We start from the raw sequence: 20094 nt of genomic DNA on the forward strand, positions 1-20094 counted from the left end.
TATATCATAATATATTCATAATATAAACATTGAGCGCAAGACAAGTAACTTATGTTTTGCTCTAGATCAGAAGAGATCAAGTTTGATCCTTTAAAGACTGTCTAAATAGTGCTGCCAGATAAAAGAGACATTTAGTGTAATAATTTTGTGAGTCTGGTATAGGTGATAATGACATTTATTGATTTGAGCAAGTTTTAGATTTTAAAAGTTCACTCTGCATATACTCTAAGTATAAGAATAAATAAGTCAGTAAAGTTGTTACGGCGAATATGACAGGTGTAAATTATGAATACGTTTTAGACTTTAATGTGCATTTTTCGGTTAGTCATAAGTATGATAAAGGAGAAAAATATTTTTGCTGAGTCGAGCAAGTTTTAGATTTTATTGTGTATTCTTTGTATATTCTAAGTATAAGAATAAATAAGTCAGTAAATTTGTTAAGGTGTATATGATAGGTGTTAACTACGAGCAAGTTTTAGATTTTAATGTGCATCTTTGGGTTAGTCATAAGTATGATAAAGGAGAAACAGACCTTTGCTAAGTCGAGCAAGTTTTAGTTTTTAATGTGTATTTTGGATATATTCTAACGATGAAGAAGCAGTCACAAGTGAGACAAAGGTGAAAAGACAGTTGCTGAGTCGATTAAGTTTTAGATTTTAAATGATTGTATATACCAGTTTGAATATACAGAATTAAGTATGGTGGCGGTGTATATAAGTGTATAAAAAAGAAGTTTTATAATAAATGGAATTGCCAGACATGCTGATTAATTTATAACGGATACTACATTTCAATAAGGGATTCTACACTTCAAGAGGATTTCTCATACCTGCCAACTTTTGAAAGTCCCCATGGGGGTTTTAGTGTGCGACAACAAATTCTTTGCGACATATTTTGCGCTTGCTGTTTTGTGGTCTAGAAAAGGTGTCATATTTGTATGATGAGCTTACAAGCCTTTATCATAAGTTTATTAGCATGATTCTAGTCATTTTTAATATATCAGTAGAAAAGATGAATCTGTAGCTAGAAGACCAGGATTTATTTTCTTGTCTTAGGATATTAAAAGATTTTTGACATTTAAAATCTAAAATTATGCACAAAGAAGGACTTTTATCAGGTTGGGAACAACACCCCTCAATGTAAGGACATTAAAAACCAATTTTAAGTACAAATGAGCATACATTTATATTATTTGAAGAAACTTTTCCTAAAGAATTATACATCTACATGTATCTGGTATTATATGGTCAAAACATGTCCAAGAATTTTGTAATGTTCCTGGATTTTTATCTTCATCATATTTATTATTAAAAATAATTGGACCCCTCATTTAGAAAAGACTTTAAAGTTGTTCCAAATATAATGAATTTTCGCACTTTTAAGTTAAAAAATCTAAATTTTTCTTTTTTCTCTTTTACAACAGAAAAATGATTACTTGTCTTAATGTCTTTGGGACAGTCCCTCATTTAAGGGATATACCCCTCATTTGGGGGTTTGTTCTGAACCTGTTTGTTTGGTCCTTGTGAAAAATGAAGTACAAAATGTATAGTACATTGTACTTTAAATGATTTGCCCCATTTGGTAATTTAATTGAATACAAAAATGACATATGTTACAGCAAGTGTAATTACTAATGTCAATAAATTAGTGAATAAACTACTATTTATTATCTTTATGGTAGTACTGCATCATTGAATTTTGTCAATCAGCCATGCTTTTATTCTTAAGCTGTTTAAGAACCTCCTTGCAGATGAAAAATAACCTTCCATGTTCACGATTTTACAATTCTGACTAACACACAGAGGAATACAACACAAGTTCAAAATCTAGCATGTTAGAATAATCTTAAGAGAAAACGTTTTTGATTGGCTTATTAATCTGATCATGAGAAACACAGAATTTGATTGGCTGATCACGATTGTCTTCCCTTGGGTACAGTTCATAATCGAGAACAATCATATTTTTCGTGTAGATTTTCACAAAATCGTGTTTTAGAGGTTTTTTCACGATCCCGATCGTGCAATCGTGACAAAGGGCCAAAATCGTGTAGTAAGTTGGCAGGTATGATTTCTCAACTGAAGTGGTTCATCTGAAAAAGATGAAGTGTACAGAATAGGTAACAGGTAATATGCACATCTTCATATTATGTACAACCACTGTGCAACATTTCATCGGCCTCCTACCCACGAGTTTAAGTGTTTACAAAAGACACTTCTCAAAATTTGTTTTTAAAAAATTAATGAGCTGAATTTTTCAAAAATATAATATGTACAATTACATATTATGCACAACAAATATGCATAATATCATTGGCCTCCTACATATACTTTTGGAATTATGGCGTTGACAAAAGACAGCATACTTCTAAAACAAAAAAAATCTTAAAATGTGTTGTTTTCTCCAAATTTAATGAGCCAAATGTAATCAAAATATTAAAGAACCTTAGTGAGCGCGCTCACATACCCCACGTCCCCACATTGTTATTGGAGAAATAAAATAAGTGTGAGAAAAAAAAAATGTATCAGAAAAAATAAAATGCTCCGCTGGGGCGCAGCTTGATACGACCGCAGAGGTCGAACCCTGAACAGTTGGGGCAAGTATGGACACAACATTCAAGCTTGATACAGCACTGAATTTGGATTCATACATGTGATGGACTGTGAAACTCAGATCAGGAGATTGGGAAATTTTGGTCAGGAGATTAGGACTCAGATCAGGAGATTTTTAATCGACATAAATTTTATTGTAAATGTAACTGTGTGCTGTAAAAATTGTCTTTTAAAGTGTGTTTTCTTCAACTTTCCATCCAATGTATTATGTTTATAGTACCCTTGTAATTATAAAGTTTCTCTATCTTTATATTCTACATGATCAATCTAACATTCTTTTTTGTTAGTATGTTCTTTAAATATTTTACTTCATATCTTTTATATCATTATTCTATAGAACAATCAATGCAATCAGAACATTTGTTTAACTATCTGCAAATGCAATTAGTTTTTATTTGAATATTCAGAAACTCATTCTAACCTGATAGAAGGGTCATAGTTACTATATAAATTTCAATTTAAGCCTTGAAAGGAAGTATAGAACCCTCAAATAATTTTCAAATTATTATTTTTTTATTTGTCCTAAGACATTTAAAATCATTTAATTACCATCCTTTTATGATTATTTGTTCAATTTATATTTTATTTATATTCTTTTAAAAATTTTCATTATTTAAAGGAACGTAACTTAAAACAGGATAAATCAAGGGAAGTAACCCAATAAATACACAAAATTTTTATTACACAACGGCAGTTAGCCTGAGGTAAAAATCGTTGATTACCAGTATGTTTGACACCCAAGCTGACAAGTGAAGCCATATAATTATGCATGTTAATTGATTTACAGGTAAAATATAACTTCAGGTAATGTCAGTTACACCAGGCAGATGTCTGAGATGATATGTTGTGCAGAAATTTTTCATTCATGAAAAATTTCATACACTGGATTTTTTTTCTCTTCAACGGGAGGTCGGGAGGAGACCCCTGAAAACGGGATTATTGTACTCCCGTTGGGAGGTTCACATGTATGTGGATTGTAATTAAATATTTGACACAGCATAGGTTTCTGACACAGAATGAAAGTGGTCTAAGAACTTAAAAAAAAATAATTTACCTATTCAAACCATATCATTATTATTTGCTTTTATATATAAATCAGAAATAACCAATTTAAAATGGTAAATTTTAAAGAAAAAAAGAAAAAAAAATCCCCCCCCCCAATTTTTTGAACCCCCTTTTGATTCATCACCCTCCAAACTCAATCCCAGCCTTCCCTTTGTGGTATGGTACCTTGCAGCACAATTTCAGAGAGATCCATACACTTGAACACAAGTTATTGTCTGGAAACTAGAAAAATGCTTGTTTTTTGGCCCCTTTTTGGCCCAAAATTCCTAAACATTTAGGCCAATTACCCCCAAACTCAATCAAAGCTTTCCCTTTGTGATATGGAACCTTGCAGTACAATTTCATAAAGATCCATACACTTACACACAAGTTATTGTCCTGAAACTAGAAAAATGCTTGTTGTTTTGCCCTTTTATGGCCCCCTAATTACTAAAATTTGGAGGGAATTACCCCCAAAATCAATCCCAGCCTTCCCTTTGTGGTATGGTACCTTGAAGTACAATTTCAGAGAGATCCATACACTTGAACACAAGTTATTGTCTGGAAACTAGAAAAATGTTTGTTTTTTGGCCCCTTTTTGGCCCCAAATTCCTAAACGTTTAGGGCAATTACCCCCAAACTCAAACCCAGCTTTCCCTTTGTGATATGGAACCTTGCAGTACAATTTTCATAAAGATCCATACACTTGAACACAAGTTATTGTCCTGAAACTAGAAAAATGCTGGTTTTTTTGCCCTTTTATGGCCCCTAATTCCTAAAATTTGGAGGGAATTACCCCCAAAATCAATCCCAGCCTTCCCTTTGTGGTATGGTACCTTGCAGTACAATTTCAGAGAGATCCATACACTTGAACACAAGTTATTGTCTGGAAACTAGAAAAATGCTTATTTTTTGCCCCTTTTTTGGCCCCTAATTCCTAAACTTTTTCGGTAATTACCCCGAAACTCAATTCCAGCTTTCCCTGTGTGATATGGAACCTTGTAGTACAATTTCATAAAGATCCATACACTTACACACAAGTTATTGTCATGAAACTAGAAAAATGCTTGTTTTTTGCCCCTTTTCGGCCCCTAATTCCTAAAATTTGGAGGCAATTACCCCAAAACTCATTCCCAGCATTCCCTTTGTGATATGGAACCTTGTGGTACAATGTCAGAGAGATCCATACACTTACACAAGGGTCCGGAAACGGTCATATTTGCCAGTCATGTCCTAAGATGAAACTATTTGTCCTAAACGAGTAATTGGGATTTAGGACAAATTTTATTTTTTTACAGAAGTAATTTCGGTCATTTCATTGACTCAATGTTTGAAATCGGATTTCTTAATCGCCATTTTGCACTTGTGATCACTTGTTTTTGTTTATAATCCCTTTCCTGTAATAAAACTGCCACTACAGTAGTTTGATAATCCTGAGGGCCCTCCTGATATCTATCTCAATGCCTCCGGGAAACATTGGCTAATGATCGCTAATCACTTTTTACCTGTGGTTTTAATTCACACCTGACAGTGATCACAAGCTCAGAATAATATCTTTAAAACATTAGTTCCCTGACAAGTGTAATCATTATTTATTTACTTTTCATCAAAGACAGTCATCAATTCTGATTTAAAAATTAAATCTAAATTTACGTAGAAAAAAGTAATTTTTCCTTAGTAACACATGTGCTTTATTTACTATGTAATACGCATGCGTGAAATTGTCTTCAGCAAATTTAATATTTAAATAGTAAAATGCAAATTGATTTCATGCTAAATTAAACGAGTGCAACTATTATCTGTTATATTCAAACACTTTTAATAAAATAAAAAAGCCATAAAAAGCAGGTGATTTCCTGTCAATTGATAAACAAAACAAATCCTGGAAATGAATCCAGAATTATTCGTACTTTAAAATATCGCAAACTTCCGGTTTTAACTTTTGTCAAATCGAAAGAAACGTAAGCAATGTCTGAGAAATTAACCATTTTGAGTCATTAAAATCATTTCAATTTTAGACTGTTGCCTTCCCTAAACTGTCCTTCATGGTAATGGTAAGACATTTACTTAGTAAATGCGATGAAACAACAATACAAGTTCGTCATGTTCGTTGATGCTATGAATATAGTCAAGTTGATATCGACAATTTGAAAAGGGGCACCAACTTTTCAAACATCTCAAAATGACCGAAATTGTCTGGAAAAATTTCCGGATCCTTGCACTTACACACAAGTTATTGTCATGAAACTAGAAAAATGCTTGTTTTTTGCCCCTTTTTGGCCCCTAATTCCTAAAATTTGGAGGCAATTACCCCCAAAATCAATCCCAGCATTCCCTTTGTGATATGGAACCTTGTGGTACAATGTCAGAGAGATCCATACACTTACACACAAGTTATGTCTGGAAGTTACAAAAATGCTTATTTTTGGCCCCTTTTTGGCCCCTAATTCCTTAACTGTTGGTACCATAACCCCCAAAATCAATCCCAACCTTTCTTTTGTGGAATTGAACCTTATGGTAAAATTTCATTGAGATCCATTCACTTAAACTAAAGTTAGAGTGCGAAAACTAATGTGTCTTCGGACCACGACGACGCCGGACGTCTGTTGTGTGGTTTGAGAGGAGTTGCGATGACAAAAGGTTGCAGTAGTATATTGGGCAAACAAGTTCAAAGGGGAATGACTCCTAGAAAAAAAATTGAATCGTAATTTCCTGTCGATATGCACATCTATGTAGTATGTCCTTATTATCTGAAAAGGTTTCATGAAATTCTGTTGTGTGGTTTGAGAGGAGTTGCGATGACAAAAGGTTGCAGTAGTATATTGGGCAAATAAGTTCAAAGGGGCGTAACTCCTGGAAAAAAAATTGAATCGTAATTTCCTGTCGATATGCACATCTACGTAGTATGTCCTTATTATCTGAAAAGGTTTCATGAAATTCTGTTGTGTGGTTTGAGAGGAGTTGCGATGACAAAAGGTTGCAGTAGTATATTGGGCAAATAAGTTCAAAGGGGCGTAACTCCTGGAAAAAAAATTGAATCATAATTTCCTGTCGATATGCACATCTACGTAGTATGTCCTTATTATCTGAAAAGGTTTCATGAAATTCTGTTGTGTGGTTTGAGAGGAGTTGCGACTACAAAAGGTTGCAATAGTATATTGGGCAAATAAGTTCAAAGGGGCGTAACTCCTGGAAAAGAAATTGAAACGTAATTTCCTGTCGATATGCACATCTACGTAGTATGTCCTTATTATCTGAAAAGGTTTCATGAAATTCTGTTGTGTGGTTTGAGAGGAGTTGCGATGACAAAAGGTTGCAGTAGTATATTGGGCAAATAAGTTCAAAGGGGCGCAACTCCTGGAAAAAAAATTGAATCGTAATTTCCTGTCGATATGCACATCTACGTAGTATGTCCTTATTATCTGAAAAGGTTTCATGAAATTCTGTTGTGTGGTTTGAGAGAAGTTGCGATGACAAACTGTTGCAGTAGTACATTAAGGTAAATAAGTTCAAAGGGGCGTAACTCCTAGAAAAAGAATTGAATCGTAATTTCCTGTCGATATGCACAACTACATAGTATGTCCTTATTATCTAAAAAGGTTTCGTGAAATTCTGTTGTGTGGTTTGAGAGGAATTGCAATGACAAGAAACAGGACTGACGGACTGACGGACTGACAAAATGACGGACTGACGAACAGACGGACGGACGGGTCAAAAACATTATACCCTCCGCAACTCGTTGCGTGGGGTATAATAATATGCACATCTATATATTATGCACAACAACTGTGCAAAATTCCATTGGGCGATGAGTATTCGTTTATAATTATTTTGTTGTTTTTGGAAAAGCCCTGTTCAGAATACAATGATTTTGAAAATAATCATATTGAACTTCAAAATAAAATATACTACACCTTCCTACCATACTACCTTCAATATCTAGATAATTAAGTAGTAAAATATTTATAGAAAATAACTGAAGACAAAATAATAATGTTAACAAGGTTCTACATTTTAATCCTTATGTTGTCTGTTTTTATACGAATTATGATTATATCATTGGTATCTTTCCCTTTTTTATTAATAAAAACTTGTACCAATGTTTTTATGGCCATCTTCGTATGTTTTAAAGAAATATTGAAAATGAGAGAAGAACACCTGTCCCACTAGCTATATATTGGCAGGATTGAAGCAACAACGGTGCTTTAATTTACTATACACAGTTTCTCTATCTAAATTTGTTTTTAAATGTTTATTGTTTATCTAGATAAATTTCAAGACAAAAGCCAAAATTAGAAAAATTGGTAAAAATTATCATTTAACTTATTTAAAGTCATAAACTCCTATAAGGTGTCATCTTAAAAAACAAATAGTAGGCATATATATATTGATATTGGACATTGTTGCCCCAATCAGATCTGTTCTTATCTATAATGGTTTACAAGAAAAAAGACTATATAACAAGAGTGCACACGCTTAAATGTCTCGCCTGTTTTACTTATCATTGAATTTATGTTGAAAGTCTGTAACATGGAGGTTTTACTATAAGTATCACAAAAAATTAACATTATCAATGTTCTATGATAATGAGTTCATGGTCAGATGAACCAGGCCAGACAGACATGTACATCTTACAATCATTCCATACACCAAATATACCTGTTGCGTACAGTATCTGATAAACTGTCAAAATGAAGAAAAATTAACATTGACCAATGAACCAAGAAAATGAGGTCAAAGATTAAAGTTAATCAACAATTGTAACTTAAGGGCAATAACTCTTATAAGGAATTTAAATGTCATCTGATAATTTTGATGAAATATTAAGTAGGTCATTTTGACAGTCTGGGCAGATTTTCTCTATCTATTTAGGTTTTCAAGATATAACAAAAAAATGCATTTTACCCTTAAAGCAGGGCTTCCAAAATTTTGTTGAGCCAGCCGGACATTTCATATCTTATCCCGATTTTATATCCCTTTAGACTTAGTAAATTAGGCAACTATGATAATCAGTTGGCCATCATATATGATATAACCAATGGCAATGATTGACATTAAAACAATGTTAAACTTTACTTTGATATAAATTCGATGTTCTGACCACAGGCACTTGTTTCTATCAATGGGAAGCCCCACTATCAACGTAAATATACGTTGATAGTGGGGCTTCCCATTGATAGAAACAAGTGCCTGTGGTTCTGACGTAAAGTGTTAAATTGAAAGTGCAGCATTCGAAGTGTGCAACATCAGCGTACTAATTCCGCTTTAGACTCTTTATTTGTGCAAAATAATGCTGTCAAAAGCTTTACTTTTGTTTTTAAAATCACATTTTCCTAATGCCGGATGTTGACTTGACAATGGTAAATCAAGGATCAGAGACGGATACGTAATATCCGTGTAAGTTTACGATTGAGTTAAGTAGCCTTTTCAAGTTATTTCTTCAAGAAAATACTCGAAATGAACGTTAGATAAAGGAATCAATGATAATTTTAGCATTATTGAAGAATTAGGATGCATAATTAAATTTCCCACCAGCGGACAATAGACACATGCGCACACGTGTACCAGTTCAAACAACGTGGTTCTGACGATTATAAGTTTAAAACCTTTTCAAATTTTTCATCAAATCATATTTATTCACGTATTTCTTATAATTTCAATCTTTTAGACTAAATTAATGAGTTGTAACCCGCTGAAATGTAAGAAAATAACTTTGAATACCCTTTAGCGTACCCCAGTATTTAACACGATGTACAGTGTTTTTAAATATAATAATGAATATCATACATATTCGAATTCATTTATAAATATTCTTATTTGAAAAATTATTTTAAAATCTAAGGAAATTTTTTTAAAACTGAATGGTCATTTACAATAATATCTACAAAGCGTAATTAAATAGGATGTTATTCCATACACGCTTACATGTTTGACCTCGTTTACCTGATCACGTTTATGTTCATTGTTATGCATCATCAATTCTATTGATTAAGACAAGCTAAGGTCTCTCATCAAAGATAATGACCTGTAATCAGTGAATGATTTATGGCTTCAATATTACTTATTGAAGGGATAATTGTTTGACAGCTTGTTGTTTTTTAAATAAAAGAACAAATTTTTTTTCTACTTTTTATTGATGTACCAAGCCGTGCATTTGTGTACCCAGAGGATTAGACTAACTGAGACACTTCAAAGTATGAAATATGCTGCATCTGTTTAATTAAACCCAAATATGACCGAAATATCTTTGTGAAATAGATTGCCACAATTATAAACTATAATGCCCAAACGGACATTTTTACCGATCGATAGTTGGTAAAAAAAAAGTGAAATGACCGTTTTATGAAAATGCCTTGAATAACAAAAAGTGGCAAACCTATGATATTTGACCGTATGAGGCTGAGAGCAGCCGGACTTTTTATATAAATTTCGGTCAAGTCCGTTTTGGAAGCCTTGCCTTAAAGTATATTCGAAAAAATGGCAACCATGATTCATTTTATTGAGAAATTAGATTTAAAAGTTTGACAGAAGATACCCTTAAAATCATACAGCCAAAGTTTGGTTAAAATCTGTCTTATAGATTCAGAGAAATTTTTAAAAAGTTAATTGCAAATGGACAATTATGACTATGCTAAAAAATTAAAGCAACATGTCATAAATTTCATGCGTCCGAAGCACTTTTCTGAATTCACCTTCATTAGGAATGCTCAAAGCCAAATATTTGAAAGCCACGGATGTTTAAGAACCGAAACAGTTGAAGAGCTATATTACCAAAAAGGACCTAAAAAAATAGCCAAAACCATCTAAGGTCAACTTTGCCTGAGGGAGTTAAAACTTAATGATGGTAATGGCTCACATGGTCCTAATAAATAAAACGGATACTAAGAAATCTAAATATTTCACAGTCTAAACAGCCTTTAAAGATTTTAGGAGCTTTTCAGTTTAGTTTTTTTGTTTTTTGTAGGGATGTCAGTGAATACCCTAAATAAGAACAAATTCGTTGCACCCTGTGTTGACCCAGAGAATGCTTAAAGACATCAGTAAGTTCTAATCATCACCCCTTTGTTGGTCGATCAATGTGTTACTTTACGATTCCTTAAAACTGTTGTATGAGTAATCATTTTTGTATAGATGTTTATTAATTAATTGATTAGATCATTGACAGTTAACATAATTATCATATGTAGTAAATGAGCTATTAATAATGGTATAAACTTCCTTGGACAATAAGTAGTCCTAGGTAATAATGTTGAGGGTTTTACGTCCACAAGACAACGTCCCACAATACGTAAAATGGGTATACTTTTGTGTTTCCATTTTGTAGATGTTTTTCCGAGCGAGTACTCGAGTATCGCTCGGTAAATCCAACGAGTACTCGATTAGGAAATCTTCACAGAGTTGACATCCCTAGTTTTTTGTAATAAGTTCAAATGTTTTGTGTTGAACCATTTTTTTTTAACGTAGGTTAATATACGAAAAAAAAGCAACGATAATTGTCATTAATTTACTGCAAGTGAATCTCTTAACTTTGTCTTCTTGAGGTAAGATCATATAAACGGTGTTAATTTTCAAAGCTAGTACGAAAAATATTTTATGTTTGATGGATCGTATATTTTATCTTCTTCAAAAGACTACCAGACATATATAATTTTCCCCCACTTTGAAATAGTATTACCTGTTACAGTTTCTACAGCTCTCAGTGTTTTCGGATCAACATTCTTTACAACCTCCTCTAAACACCTTGCACCTTTTCTACTATTTACCAAAGCTTGTTCAAGGACACGTATTGTAGGTCGTACTAATCTGTCTCTCCTCCAAGTAAATAAAACCTCCTTACTCTGGGCAGTCAAGTCACAATTATATTTGTCTATATTCTCTAAATCTGCTATGGACAATCCAAGTTCTGTTCCTAATTGAAAGACCATTTTACCAATCTGTGGTGATATGTTATCTAATATTTCATCAGTTGGAATTGAATCTAAGATATCGTCTGGAATATCTGTATGAAAAAGATATGTATTATGCTTCCACAAAGTAGACATTAGGTAAACACTTGGTGGAATTATTTCTATAAAAAAATTACGAACACTGGAACCACTAAAAATTACTTTTTTTTTTAAATTGTTTTATGTAATAATGCTGCTGGCCTATTCCACACAAGAAACCTATATATATATATATAATTCTTAAGCATCAAGTATTTTCATTAAATCAAACCTGTGACCTTCCAGATTTAGAAACAATGTAAACAATATCTGAAAATGTATTCCATCTTTCCTTTGACTTATTTACAAAGTTGGGTTCAAACTGGCAAACAGGTTTCAAAGAAGAAAATTTGACTTCTCTAAGGTGTTTTAAAGGAACATGTTTGGTCCTCTAGCCATCATATATAGGAGCTCGAATCAAAATAATTGGAAGGCCAAAGCAAGTCCAACAATGAAGAGCATTGATTGCAAAGTAGTTCAATAAGTTCTAAATACAACTGAGGTCATCTTTGCTTTAATTGAAGTATAAAATATAACTCAGTGACATTAAAACTTTAAAAGTGACGTGTGTTCAAAGGGTTTACTTAATAACATAAACGGTACCAATTTTTCTGCACTAGATGAGCATTTCGACGATGATGTCTCATCAGTGATGCTCGAGGTCAAAATATTTGAAAATCAAAAGCTTAATAAACTGATTAACTTTCATCATAAGTCATAAACAGTAAGTTTACATATAAGTAACTGTATAAAAGATATTACACGTCAACAATGTACCTGAATGTGCCATCATCAGGAATGCTCAATTTGAATCATTTGAATGTGAGAGATGTATATATCTGCATAGAAACGTTCAGAACTCTATAAACATAAACACAAAACTTAACCAAAACCATGCATGTGTAAAACAAAGGTTAAGTAACACCTACATGTGTGGACATATTGCACCAAATGACGAGCGATCTATGATTTGTAGATGTTTGACGATCACACGGACAAACCACTTAATATCCTCTTCAAATCTGCTTGCTGAGGTGATAAGAAAAGTACAAATAATCCTAAGTAGAGTCAGAGAAGCCCTAGATCATGTAGATATGCCATTTAAAATGTAAATGTCTTTATAGTTCTAACTACTTACTAGATATCACTTGTTTTCTCCTCCTCATCTGCAAATGAATAATATCAGACATTAAATTGTTTCAATGACTAAGCAGAAACGGCTTTTGTGTATTTTACACAATGTTTACATAAGACGATTGTCAAAAGATAAGCTAAAGGAAAACAAATCCGAACTTGATCAATCCGAAAAAAAACTCATTTCAGGAATAAAATCATTGTTTTTATTTCAATTCTCCATTCCCCCTTTTAAACAAGAATTTATATTTAAACATGTGTTTAGAAGACATTAATAAATGGACTGTGCCAATGTTTAAAAATGGTTTCAAAATAAATGCATTGCTGTATTGAAAACAACAGCTGTGCTTCTGTGATTTTGTCAATTGTAAAAGGACTTCCGTTTTCATTTTTCTTGGAGTTCAGTTTTTTTGTTGTTTTACTTCTTAACTTATTAGTGGAGCTTGAACCAAAATCAATGATAATCAACAATGAAACTGAAGATCATTACAAACCAAAATATGAACAGGTTGTGTAAAAGCTATGTCATATATGCCTTCTGCATTTCAAGTGTTTTTAATCCTTTATGGACAGTAATTTTATACAACAGAACCGCATTAAAGATATGTCTGTCACCTCAGGATCTCTTTCTATTAGGCTGATAAAACCATATGTTAATGCTCAGCCCAAAATAATTGTATAAAAACATTCTGCCAAAGTTTGTAAAAAAAATGAAAACATATATTTAAAACAAAAAGTGTGACTTGTGTCTCCAAGGATTCAGTATCGTTTGACTGCTATCAACTTTTTTCAAAGCACTTTAGGATAAACGAGGTAGATGATACCAAAGCAACATTCAAAACTTAATCGCAGATAATCTGACAAAGCCATGGCAAAAGCGAATAAAATGCTTCGCAGAGCGCAACCTGATACGACCGCAGAGGTCGAACCTTGACCAGTTGGGGCAAGTTTGGACACAATATTCAAGCTTGATACTGTCTGAATTTGGATTGTGATAAAATTTTTGACATAATATAGGTTTCTGACACAAAATAAATGTGGTCAAAGAGCTTAAAAATTTGAAATGGGACATTCATTTTACCTAGAATGGTCTGATATCCAAAATCTAACAACATGGTTAGATTCAGCATATAAAAAAACACAAAAAAATTTAATTTTAGTTGAAATCAATCAAAAGTTTAATTTTGGACCCTTCAAACCTTAATATGGACTAATTTGAAAACAGGGCCCAAAATAAAAAATCTAAATACACAATAAGATTCAGCATATCATACAGCTGCAATCATTCAGTTTTTGATGAAATCAAACAAAGTTTAATTTTGGACCCTTTTGACCTCAATGTAGACCAATTTAAAAATGGGGCCCAATATCCAAAAAAGTAATACAAGGTAAGAACCCCCAAAAATTAAAGACTTTAAATGAATCCCATTGAAATTGGTTAAAAGATTTGTATTTATTTTTCAATTGAAGATTTCTTGCTATTGCGCAATACTGTGTAATTGAAGATTTCTTGCTATTGCGCAATACTGTGCTATTGTGCAATACTGTGCTATTGCGCAATACTGTGTTGTTGCGCAATACTGTGCAATTAAAGATTTCTTGCTTTTGCGCAATACTATGCAATTGAAGATTTCTTGCTATTGCCCAATACTGTGAAATTGCGCAATACTGTGCAATTGGAGATTTCTTGTTATTGCGCAATACTGTGCAATTGAAGATTAAAAAAACTTTGAAGAAAAAAAATATGAACCCCAAAAAATTGGGGAAAAAAATCCCCCCCCCCCCCCCCCCCCCCAGTACAATTTTAGAGAGATCCATATACTTACACACAAGTTATTGTCTGGAAACTAGAAAAAATGCAATGAAGTTTATTAAACTAAAGTTATTGGCAAATTTCCAATGAAATTCATTAAAAATAAAGTTTTTGGCAAATTTCCAATGAAGTTCATTAAACTAAAGTTATTGGCAAATTTCCAATGGAATTTTTTAATAATAAAGTTTTTGGCAAATTTCCAATATACATAATTTAAAAGCAGTTTAGGTGAGATAAACAAAAAAGCTCCATCAGCAACATTTTATATTGGCAAATTTCCAATGAAGTTCATTAAACTAAAGTACTTGGCAAATTTCCAATGGAATTTATTAATAATAAAGTTTTTGGCAAATTTCCAATATACATAATTTAAAAGCAGTTTAGGTGAGATATTCAAATGAGTTTCAATTACCAACCTTACACTGCCTTTTAAATTATGTTTTGTACTTAAGTAATTGTCCATTAACCTGGAAACCCTTTTCCCCCCTTTTTTGCACCTTATTCCTTAACGGTTTGAGCCATAACTCCCAAAGACAATTCTTACCATCCCTTTGTGGTATTCCAATATCCAAAATCTAAATCCATGGTTAGATTCAGCATATCAAAGAACCCCAAGAATTCAATTTTTGATGAAATCAAATAAAGTTCAATTTTGGACCCTTTAAACCTCAATGTGAACCAATTTGATAACCGGGCCCAAATATCAAAAATCTAAATATATGGTTAGATTCAGCATATCGAAGAACCCCTTATATTCAATTTTTGATGAAATCAAACAAAGTTTAATTTTGGACCCCGATTTGGACCAACTTGAATACTGGGCCCATAATAAAAAAACTAAGTACATGTTTAGATTCAGCATATCAAAGAACACCAAGAATTCATTTTTTGTTAAAATCAAACTGAGTTTAATTTTGGACCCTTTGGACCTTAATGTAGACCAATTTGAAAACAGGACCAAAAATTAAGAATCTAAATACACGGTTAGATTAGGCAATTACCCCCAAAATCAATCCCAGCCTTCCCTTTGTGGTATGGTACCTTGCAGTACAATTTCAGAGAGATCCATACACTTGAACACAAGTTATTGTCTGGAAACTAGAAAAATGCTTATTTTTGGACCCTTTTTAGCCCCTTATTCCTAAACGTTTTGGGCAATTACACCCAAACTCAATTCAAGCTTTCCCTTTGTGATATGGAACCTTGTAGTACAATTTCAGAAAGATCCATACACTTACACACAAGTTATTTTCATGAAACTGGAAAAATGCTTGTTTTTTGCCCCTTTTTTGGCCCCTAATTCCTAATATTTTTAAGCAATTACCCCCAAAATCAATCCCAGCATTCCCTGTGTGATATGGAACCTTGTGGTACAATGTCAGAGAGATTCATACACTAACACACAAGTTATGTCTGGAAGTTACAAAAATGCTTATTTTTGGCCCCTTTTTGGCCCCTAATTCCTTAACTGTTGGTACCATAACCCCCAAAATCAATCCCAACCTTCCTTTTGTGGTATTGAACCTTATGGTAAAATTTCATAGAGATTCATTCACTTAAACTAAAGTTAAAGTGCGAAAACCAATGTGTCTTCGGACGACGCCGGACGACGCCAACGTCATACCAATATACGACCGCAAAAATTTTTTGCGGTCGTATAAAAATGACAAACATGTATACAAAACACTATATGTAAAATTCAAGACTGAGCAAAGTGAAACCTCACTTTTAACCATGATTGATATAATGTGCTACAGAATAAGGGTTATCAGATCCAACTACATAGGTGACAGTTGCCATGTTACTCCGATAGAGTATATTTATAAGTCATATCAAGGGATAAGGCATCACACAATAGTGAATTGGTAACTGACCATTCAATAACCATAAGAAATGACCAAATTTGGAAACTATCGGTCATGTAAATTTTATGATTCCGAAACCTGACCAAATAAGACATTTAAAGTGAAATGCTTTTTCAGGACATTGAAAAAAGAAGGACATTGAAAAACAGTTGAATACAGTTAAATTTATTAGTATTATCATTATATCTATCAGTACTTATTGCATGCATTTAAAATAAATATATAAGCTGCAAAAAACACAAAACATGGTGGCATGGTGTTATTTAGATCGAGGAACCTGCTTGGAAGATTTGTTAATAATGTATTTTAATCAACCTTTAAGTCATTTACTTTTGAAGATGTACATTGTATATTTCAGTGTTCGTTCAGTGTATTTTACTTGTTTTTGTTTATATTTCTTTTTGATCGAGTTAAGCCATTTCAATTGATGTTTTATTGTGATCTTTTTATGTTGTAATGTTACCCTACTGTTAGGTTAGGGTGAAGGTTGGCGCCTGTTAAAACGTTTAAACCTGCTGCATTTGTATGCACCTGTCCTAAGTCAGGAGCCTGTTGTTCAGTGGTTATCGTTTGTTGGTATGGTTCATAAGTGTTTCTAGTACAAATGAAGATTACACCATTGGTTTTCCTGTTTGAATTGTTTTACACTAGACATTTTGGGGCTCGTTATAGCTTGTTGTTCGGGGTGAGCCAAGGCTCCGTGTTGAAGGCCGTATTTTGACCTATAATTGTTTACTTTTTACACATTGTGACTTGGATGGACAGTTGTCTCATTGGCACTCATACCACATCTTCTTATTTATATTTACAATCTTTTTATCCATCAAAAATAGTTAACCTGTGGATTGAAGTATCTTGGAAACTAATTTAACCATGGAAAAATAACATTGGCCGATGAACCATAACAATAAAGTACAGGAAAACTAAACATTGTCAGACTGATATGTACACATACAGTCATGCAATACACTAACTATAGTTGACCTCTGGCTTATAGCATCTTAGAAGCAGACCATACAACAAAAAGTGAATGTTCACTGAACCATGAAAATGCGATCAAGGACAATGGACTTTTGACATACGGAAACATCATAACATTAGGCATCAATTTACAAGGTATGAAGCATTCTGAAACATAAAGCTTAATACACACAGTTTATTGCATATAGTGAGGATCCCTATATCTAGCATTCTGGTTCGCAGGCATGACAATAAACTAAATCTCTATTTTAGAGTAATAACTCTTATAGAGAGAGATCTCCTTATAGAAGATAACTAATTTAACATGTTGTTTTGTTGATGATTGTTTTTTTTTATATATAAAAAGTTTATAAAAAACATGATTGAGTTACAATAGTCATTTAAGGGCTAGAAACTGATTTGTCTATTTTGAACCCGAAACTGTTCAATTTATGTACATGCATCTAAATTTGAATTTCCAATCCGATACAAATTCAATACATTTGATTTGAGGTGTAAAAAGTAAAATAACAAAAATAACGAACTCCGAGGAAAATTCTAAACAGAAAGTCCCTTTGAAGCAAATGGCAAAATCAAAAGCTCAAACACATCAAACAAATGGATAACAACTGTCATATTCCTGACTTGGTACAGGCATTTTCTTATGTAGTAATGGTGGATTTAACCTGGTTTTATAGCTAGCTAAACCTCTCACTTGTATGACAGTCGCATTAAATTCCATTATATTGACAACGATGTGTGAACAAAACAAACAGACACAACAGGCAAAAATGTCAAAAATAGGGGTACGTACAGCAGTCAACATTGTGTTATAATCTTAATCACTATAAAAATAATCAAATATGTATACAAAGAAAAACAAAGAAAAACAAAAAGGCATATGGAAAAAGCACATTAACAAAAACGAAAGACAAGAGTACAAAAATTTACCATAGCAAAATAACACAATGATGGGATGTATACATAAGTACCGAGCCACGTCAAATGGATATTACCAAAAATAGACTAAACAGTTAAAGTAATAATTTACAAAGAAAAATAAAAGATTACTATTACACGTTATTAAGATGATAAACAACATCGGTACCTATAATCTATACTTCAAGACCATCATGTATTATTTGTGAAGTTGATACGGAATATTTATCAACAAGGTCTTGGTATCTTCCGATGGACTTTTTTTAGAAAAAGGACGAGACGTTCTTTGACGTACCCCTGGTTCATGAACTTTCTTCTCAGTCTGAGTAGCAGCTCGAGCTGTGTCAGCTCAATTTGTGAAGGCGTTTACAAAACAAGTCTGTATAACAGTTGTTTTCACGAAATTTCAAAGTCCAAAGCATGTTTTTTTGGCAAAATCAGAGCAGCAGAACCAAACGTACACTCGATATGTTACTCATCATAATGGACTCACATACTAAAATTCACCTCAATATGTGAATGCGTTCAGAATTTTTTTTTCGTAAAACTGTCATTTTCACAAAATTTTGAAAGTCCAATTTTGACAAAAATCAGCGGAGCACAACCAAATATAAACTTGATCTGTAACTCATCAAAGTAGACTCACATACTAAAATTTAGCTCAATATGTGAAGGTATTTAGACAAAAAGTCTGTAGAACTGTTCGTTGCAGTATGACATAATGACGGAATAACGGACAAGGGTAAAGCTATATTGCACCAAAACTAAGTTGCCAGGGCCATAAAAACATGAATAAAAGGAATAATGTATCAGTATTATAGATTACTTACCATACATAAGGTATGTGTTGTTATCCTCAATTCTCTTAAGCCTTTGGCCAAATCTCCAAAACGTATTCCATTGTTCTCTCTCAAACCAATAAGTGTTAAAAACTTGACCATCTGTGTATTTCTTGGGTAATTTTCTACCATATCACTCCATTCTGTCTCTTCCATTTCAAGATGAAGAGCTAAATCATGTATCATGCGTGTCTCACAATTAACAGACAAACTTAGCAACTCTGTATTACTTGGAATGTGAGATAGTGCATCTTCACTCAAACCTTGAATTAATATATAAACATACAGCTTTAAAAACATATGAAATAATTGTACAGATATCAACTATGTGATACCAATCTGATTTATTATGTTATTTCAGTTTTACTTAAGCTTATAAATACTGCCAACTTACAGTATCATCAAATATCAGTGTTTTGTGTTGGGTATTGTCTGCCTTTTCCTTTGTTCATTGTCTGATAAACTTGCTCAGAGACATATATACTAAAGAGATTCGCGACTAGAAAATCTCGCCTACTTCACGCGTGTCAACTCATTCCCAGCATTCCCGAAAGAGATTTTTAAAACTATCGGAACACCTTGTACATTTTGTTTGTTTTCATGGAAAGCGACAAAAATGTTCTGAATAGTAAACAGCTATTCACATTGTATAGTCTCAGGTAAATATTTCTGACAACGTTTTTCTTTAGCATTAATTGAGGGGGTCCCACGATTCAATATTTTTTATAGCAAGTGATTGTTTTTTAGTAATAAACTATGTATTGTCAAAGATGTTAGCACCGGTATTCCCTGCATCTTTAAAGTGTACTTTTGATACATTATTATTTCATAATTCATGCTTCTCTTGTTTTGTTCATCATGTCCAAATCCGGTTTTTTCATCATGGGACGACGATTTAGATGTTTT

At 32.8% G+C, this 20094-nt stretch overlaps 1 protein-coding gene and 1 long non-coding RNA gene across 2 annotated transcripts in view; one reads left to right on the plus strand and one right to left on the minus strand.

Moving 5' to 3' along the window:
* The window catches only part of LOC127705238 (uncharacterized), a 64976-nt gene that overhangs the window by 15247 nt on the left and 29635 nt on the right, over window positions 1–20094 (minus strand). The window contains exons 3-5 of the mRNA XM_052209576.1: window positions 19180–19451; window positions 12777–12804; window positions 11329–11652 (exon numbers count right to left, since the gene is read on the minus strand). Of these exons, the coding sequence (XP_052065536.1) occupies window positions 11329–11652; window positions 12777–12804; window positions 19180–19451 (624 nt within the window). The remainder of the gene's footprint in view (window positions 1–11328; window positions 11653–12776; window positions 12805–19179; window positions 19452–20094) is intronic.
* LOC127705265 (uncharacterized) lies at window positions 6324–7040 on the plus strand. The gene is made up of 2 exons (XR_007983790.1): window positions 6324–6629; window positions 6798–7040. It is a non-coding gene; the product is annotated as an uncharacterized LOC127705265 (long non-coding RNA).

The sequence above is a fragment of the Mytilus californianus genome, unplaced genomic scaffold (assembly GCF_021869535.1).
Source record: "Mytilus californianus isolate M0D057914Y unplaced genomic scaffold, xbMytCali1.0.p SCAF_6, whole genome shotgun sequence".
Lineage (NCBI taxonomy): Eukaryota > Metazoa > Mollusca > Bivalvia > Mytilida > Mytilidae > Mytilus > Mytilus californianus.